Source organism: Gossypium arboreum, chromosome 9, assembly GCF_025698485.1.
Source record: "Gossypium arboreum isolate Shixiya-1 chromosome 9, ASM2569848v2, whole genome shotgun sequence".
In the NCBI taxonomy this organism is placed as follows: domain Eukaryota; kingdom Viridiplantae; phylum Streptophyta; class Magnoliopsida; order Malvales; family Malvaceae; genus Gossypium; species Gossypium arboreum.
Genome location: NC_069078.1, coordinates 79,028,102 through 79,035,279, shown reverse-complemented (window position 1 = coordinate 79,035,279; position 7,178 = coordinate 79,028,102). Strand labels below are relative to the sequence as shown.

Genomic DNA, 7,178 nt, shown 5'->3' with positions numbered 1-7,178 from the left:
ATTTTTTTCTCTGGCTTTAAACGTAGACCTAAACTCGGTCTTCTTTTTGTTTAAAAAATAAATTTTCTTTTGAAAAAGAGGATTTATTAGGTGTCCGATCACACCTAGGAAAAAGGATCGGTGGCAACTCCTTTTTTTAATAAAATCAAAAGTCAATTTTTAAATTTCCAATAAATCGCCTCAATTAGTGACCAAAAGAAGAAATTTTTACGTCGCTACACCTATCAAATACACATTTTAATAACAAACTATTAAAGTAATGTATGAATAATTTATTACCTGAAAACCATAACATTTAATAAGCTCCTTTATTCGATCTACAACAAATAATTGTCCTTGTTCATCGAAATAACCTAGATCACCAGTACGTAGCCATCCTTGCTCATTTATACCTACCTTTGTAGCTTCTGGATTGTTAAAATAACCTAAAATAATAATCCACAAATGATGTTGTCAAATTACCTTAATTTATATGTATTAAAAAAAAATCAATTCGTAATTATCATCCATATTTTGTCACGCACTCACTAGATAAAAGGAATAGCTTGAGATTCAAGGGAGTAGTTAAAACTAATGCTTTATTTCATTAGGTACTACTTTAATATTTACATTTTTGCCAAATTTACTCTTATTTTTTTAGTTAAATTTGACATTAAATTTTTAAAAGAGTCAAATTTAACATCTCTCAACAATAGTTGAATTATTAATTTTAACGGAAATACTAGCTAAAATGTTAAATTTTAAACATGACAATTCATGTCTACTTTATTTATTATTTTTAAATTTTATGAACTTTTATAATTATTTTAAAATTTGAATTTTTATAATTTTTAAATTATTTATTGACTGACATATAAAATAAACAATATCATGTCAACATAAAATATGTATGGATTATTACATAGATTGTCATGCTAACATGTCAAAAATTAATATTTTAATCAACAATTCGATTAAAAAAATTTAACTTAAAAACTAAATTTAATCAAATTAAAAAATATATATATATACATATTATGTAGGTGATGACTATGTTACCTAAGAATCCTAACATCTTCATTACATTCACCTAAATATCCTAACAACTTCAAATTATTCAAAATCTTGGTCACGGTTTGTATATAATGTAGTTAGATAAAAGGACAATAACTATTCATGTCTGTCCTGTAACAAAAATACCAAACACTTTTATTTCTATTTGAATAAAGCGAGAAGGAAAAAAAAGAAGTACAAGCTCACAACTGTGATCTTGATAGATAAAAGGGCAATTCTTGCATTTCTTGTAGCGAAAGTTATGAGCAAAGGTTCAACCAAAAAAAAAAAAAAATCCCATACTTGATTGTCCCCTATGAATAAAGATCAGGATAAGAAATTGCTCTTTTCCTAGAGACTATATATTTTTCTTTTATAAAAGTGATGGTCATTCTGAGGCATGGTTAATTATAAAGCATATTTACCTGGTGTAATTGTGGGTCCTCGAATCCATATTTCTCCAATCTGATTTGGAGGAAGGGAGTTCATTGTGCTTAAACTAACAATTTTGGCTTGAATTAGAGGCATTAGACTTCCGGTTGATCCTGAGAAACCAAGGCCTTCCTTCGGATTTTCCATTGAAATTTTCCCGCAAGCTTCTGTCATACCATATCCCTGCACCATGCATGTTTGCATTTTAATTCCTCATTTTACAACTTAATAAACCACTTAATTCTATTATGCAACCAAAAACAGTACTGCAGGATTCTCAGACGCTAATCAAATATTATTGTAAATTCATGAAGTAGCTATAGGGCTTTGAAATTATTTATGAACATCTCCCTTTCACATTTTCCAAGAGGCAACAAAGCAGAATGGGCTACTTCAAATTTTTATATATAATAATATCACGGAACACTAGTAGATCTTAACATTAAGTTTTGGGTTCTGGTTAAAATTTTTAAAAATTTTAAGATTTAATAAATATTTTAAAATTTTTTAGGTCTAATTAATTTTTTTTTAAATTTAGGAGCTTAATGAAAATTATGAAAACATTTGAATGGCCTAATTAAAATTTCTAAACAATTTAAAGGGATTTTATGAAAATTTTCAAATGTGTTGGGGTCAAAGCCTCGGTCTGATAAATATTTAATGCATCTTTAATGTATAAATCTCATGCACCTAAGTGAACAACATATTGAAAGGTTTGATGTGTGGGACTTATAAGGGCAGAGTTTTTCTGGTTTGTTGAATTATGGTTTGGACGGCTTTTATGTTCTAGTTTGTGACTTGTTGGCTTCTGCTGCTTTCTGATTTGCAGCTTTGGATTTTGGCGTGTTGTACAAGTGGGGGGGTATTGGGTTTTGGTTCTACTACCTGAAAAATTTGAACATGGGGCAAAATGTTGGCACATGTCTCGATCAAATCTCTGCTCAGTGGGGCTGCACTACATATAATTTGCTTCAACGATGATAAATCAGACTTATTGTTCATCATCTGCCATTGCTTTGCCAAAGAAACCATAACCGGAGGCACAACGAACATATGCGTGACCTTGTACTTCTCGATGGCACCCAACACTTTGTCCAGCCCAAACTCGGCCATCGAAACCAATACATTTCCTCTTCTCAATTGTGCCAACGTTAAGACCGAACCAAACCCATGAAACATTGGCAAGAAACACAAACATACACTCCTTCCTTCCATGTACCTGTCTTGATCGGCAGTGAAATTTAAGGTCGAAGCGATGAAATTTTTATGTGTCAGCATCACCCCTTTACTGGTTCCGGTTGCTCCAGATGAGTACATCAATGCCGCCACATCGTTCTGCTGTACATCGTTATTCGAATTCAAAAAATGGTCAGCGTAGTTTTTTATAATATCAGAGTAAAAAGAGAATTTTGGAATAGCTGATGATAAGTTGGGGGAGCTTGATGATTGTAAGAAAACCAATGGAACATTGAACTGGCTAACTTTGCTATAAAGCTGAGGGATTGTGATGATAAGCTTGGGATTGGAATCTTTGACTTGTTTGGATATCTCGGTGAAAGTGAAAGAAGGGTTGGCAGTGGTGGCAATGGCACCAAGAGAGACGATAGCAAGGAAAGAAATGGGGAAACGTATTGAGTTGGGGGCAAAGATAAGTACGACATCATGTTTAGCAACGTGAAATTGGTGGCGTAATGCATAAGCAAGAGACGAAACATGAGCTTTGAGTTGAAGAAAGGTTAGGGTTTCGTTAGAAGTAGCATCGATGAGAGCGGTGTGATGAGGGATGGAGGAAGTGGATTGGAAAATAAAGGAGGTGAGTGAGAGGTCAGGGCTTGTTGGGAGCTTGATAGGGGGCCTTGGGGAAGTGTAGGTTTCGGTTTTAGGATTGAATGAAGAAATTGCCATAGACTTTTTTTTTTTTGGGGGTGCTGGGGGGGAGGAGGGGGCTGTTGATTGAGGAGATTGGGATCAAGGCTTGCGGATTTTTCTTTGGGGGCTAGGCTTGAATGGATTTATATTTGGTTTTGCAAAGTTTGTCGAGTTTGAATATAGATGATGATGAATTATTAAGTTTGAATTATTATTTTGTTGTGATCATGGTCTCAGGTCTGCTCTTTCGGCTGCTATCAATGTTTGCTAAATCTTTTTATTGATTTCTTTATGGGACGTCTTGGAAACAGCTACAAACGAAACAAATGCAAGATTAAAAAGAAAAATTAAAATTGTAATATATCATTTTATTCTTAAATTTTGATAAAAAATTAATATGGTATTTATGTAATTTTTTAATCTAATTTAATGTTTGTATTCTACAAAAATATATATATTTTAGTATTAAAAGATAACAATTTTAACTTTTAGTGTTATTTCCGTTTAAGATTGATTTGATGAAAGTTAATTGTTAGTATTATTATGTTTGAAATTATCATGATTTTATTAATAGAATAAATTTAGTGTTAATGTGAATTTATTTAATTTTGCATTTAATTTATCAAGTACCAATATTTGTGATTTAATTTCGATTTTAAAGTTGATTTGATGAAAATTAATTGTTTATATTGTTAGTTAATTATTAATTTTATCAAATCAACTAAAAAGTTCAATTAAACTAAATACTAAATTATACATTAAGCCTAAAAGAAATCCCTAAGGAAATAGGAAAGCCTTAAAAAAAAAAAAACCTAAAACTATCCCTTCATCGTCAAAATCAAACAAACCTTTGAATTGGGAGAACGACAAGCTAAGTCGCCATATAATGCAATAATGGAGCGGCTTCAACCGCCACATGAGCTTCTCTTTAATATACTTCTTGAACTATACAACATTGGACTATAACCATTTGATAAAGAATCATAATTGGAAGAACTACTGGATCAAATATCATTACTACTTCATGAAGAATCACGTCAATCACAATTTGAAAAGTTGGAGACAAGGCCCACTAAAAATGAAAGATGCCAAAAATCAAGGTGCATGAACATAAAATTCCAAATGTTGAAGTCTAACTTGAATTAAGTGGCCTTTGGCAAACATTGTTTTAACAATAGTTATTGCCTCTCTAAGAGTAGAAAAGAAAAGGGATTTGGTGCATATGAGTAAGCATTGAACTAGAATCCTCAATGTACAAACTCGACCAGCTAATAAAAAATCAACAATTTAGATTAGCTTCACCAACCAAATAATTAACAATTAACAACAACAAACACCAATCAATCTATCAATAATCAATAATCAAGAATAGATGTGCGTGTTCGATCGAATTAAGTGAAAAAAAATTTGAGTTAACAAGTTAATCGTCGAATTCGAACTATGAAATTTTACATCTATTGCTGGAGAAATAATAGTAAAATATACAAAAATAAATAAATCAATCATGTGATTAAACATCATTCAAATTCAATTTACACTTAACAATCAATTTCGAGACTTAATTGAGCTTACGAAAGCTCTTTTGTCAACCTGAGCACGAATTAGGACCAAATTGCAAAGTTTAAAAATTTAGACCCGACGTCGTGATGTCATCTCTTCCATGTTGTGACATCACTTACTATCGGTTGACGTTGTGATGCGGAAGGTTGGTCGTTGAGACATGACCCCTGTTTTTGACAAAAATGCACAATTTGGTACCTAAATCAAAGCTTCCAACCATACCTATCAATATATGTTCAACAAATCATCACTTTTACTTTATTCAAAACTTACCAAATCATGTTAAGCAAACTCAAGCATTTAATCCAACCTCTTAACAAAGCATTCAATGCTTAATCATCGACCAAACTCAAATAATTGAAATGACATTATGATATAACAATTAACCATTCAAATACCAACCCTTACTTATGTCATACCATCTTGAAACATGCCATTCCATTTTAATTACATGCATTTATGCACATTGCACACACCAATGGTTATAGACCTTGAACAAGAACATCAATATCAAGAAAAAGTCCCATTTCTCAACCATTCACCAATTAAGCCTATTTGTCCCAAATATCCATCCAACTATGTTAACTATGTTTTTCCAAACTCAACATTTGCCTACATGTACAATTCAACCATCACAAATTTTATGACCATTCAAATGAACAAAATCAAATATATGCCGAATCACATGTCAAGCATGACAACAACATATATTATTTCAACTAAGCATCAACCATTGCCAAATCATGCATTTCTAATTCACATATCATGACTAACATTCAAACTCATCATAAATTTTTATCTCATCAAGCCTTTTATATATTAAAATATACACCAAGACACTTATATACATGCCACAATTATTGACTCAAAATGATCGCATAACTACCGATTCTGTGATAATGTGAGCTTCGAGATGATCAGACTTGACATGTTTCTCAAGGTGACAATCTACAATGAATAGGGAAAAATAAAATAGGTAAGCATATAGGATTGTAATCACCCGATTTCTAGTGGTGTCGAAAACTCCTGTTTTGAAATGCTATTTTAGTAAACTGTGTTCGTAAATATTAATATTTACGAGGCTAGTATAGAAATATATTACGATTTGGTTTGGTAATTTTATTTAATTGATAGTTAATTTAGGTAAAAGTGCAACGATCCTAAAGTCAGCGTTGTTGAAAAATGCAGTTTTGGGACCTCGTTTTCGTAAATCGGATCTATAAATATTTAATATTTTATAGGTGAATTGAATTTTGGATAGGTAATTTTATCGAACTAGTGGTTATTTAATATGTAAGGCCTAAATTTTCTAGAGAATCTTTAATTAGATATTTGATAAGGGATTTAAGTGGTAATTATACCACTACATAAATGAAAGTGAACGGTGGTGTAGGTTTTGAAATGATAAATGTTATAAATTTTAATTAAATAAATAAAATTTAATAATAAAATATTATAAAACAAAGATAGTGGAGAAAAAAAACACATTGCTCATCTTTTTCATGCAAAGAAAATCGAAACAAGAAGAAGAGAGGAGAAGCTTCGGCTATTAAATGTTTCAACCTTTGATCTTTAATTGGTTAGTGCAATTTAGTCATTTTCTTGTAACTTTTACGTTTTTGAAATCCTAGGAGCTTAATCTAGTTGAGCCGTGTGTTATTTCTTGAAGCTGTTAAAGCTTTGAAAAGATGCCATTAATGATTTCTTGAAGTTTTAGGAACTAAATTGATAGGTTATAAGCTTGGAGGTAAAAAATGACTAAATTGTGAAGTTAATTTATAGTTTTGTTCAATAGGGACTAAAATGCATAAATTTAGGAATTGATGGTAGAAATGAGGAATAAGAGGTCCAAATTGGACTATAGTGAATTCAGGGTGAAGTTTTGAGTTCTAAAATGAAAGTCAGGCTAGTTTCGGTTTTAGATACTAAATCGAATAAACTGTAAAATTTGTGTAAATTTACAATTAAGTGTAGAATTGACTATATATTGACGTTTTTGTATATTTATGTTAATCTTAGCTAACAATGAGCCAAATTCCTTAAAAATGAAGGGAAAGAATAAGGTTGTTGACAAATAGCTCGGAGTTTACGATTTGTATTCCTATAATTCGAACATTTTCAACTGTTGCGTTTATGAATTTTGTTGCATGATAAGATTATAAGTTAAATTGGAAATGATAAAACAAGCTGAATGGAGTTGATTTGAATTGATTGTTAGCGATAAAGACTAATGTAAATAGTTTTGAAAATATTGTTTATTGTTGTAAATGTGCAATTGAATCAGT

The 7,178-nt window shown here is 31.1% G+C and overlaps 1 protein-coding gene across 1 annotated transcript; it reads right to left on the bottom strand.

Annotated features, from left to right (window-relative positions):
• Positions 1 to 235: 235 nt before the first annotated feature.
• Positions 236 to 3,369, bottom strand: LOC108451692 (probable CoA ligase CCL10). The gene is made up of 3 exons (XM_017749351.2): positions 2,350 to 3,369; positions 1,458 to 1,647; positions 236 to 425 (listed from the first exon to the last, which is right to left on the bottom strand). The coding sequence occupies exons 1-3, from the start codon at positions 3,367 to 3,369 to the stop codon at positions 238 to 240; spliced, it is 1,398 nt and encodes a 465-aa protein (XP_017604840.1). The 3' UTR covers positions 236 to 237.
• Between the last annotated feature and the right edge of the window lie 3,809 nt (positions 3,370 to 7,178).

Excerpts from the sequence above, each read along its gene's own strand:
- LOC108451692 (XM_017749351.2), bottom strand. The coding sequence starts at position 3,369 with ATGGCAATTTCTTCATTCAATCCTAAAACCGAAACCTACACTTCCCCA. Across the intron at positions 1,648-2,349 it reads CCCATGTTCAAATTTTTCAG|GGATATGGTATGACAGAAGC; the intron begins GTAGTAGAACCA and ends TGCATGGTGCAG. Across the intron at positions 426-1,457 it reads AGGACCCACAATTACACCAG|GTTATTTTAACAATCCAGAA; the intron begins GTAAATATGCTT and ends TTATTATTTTAG.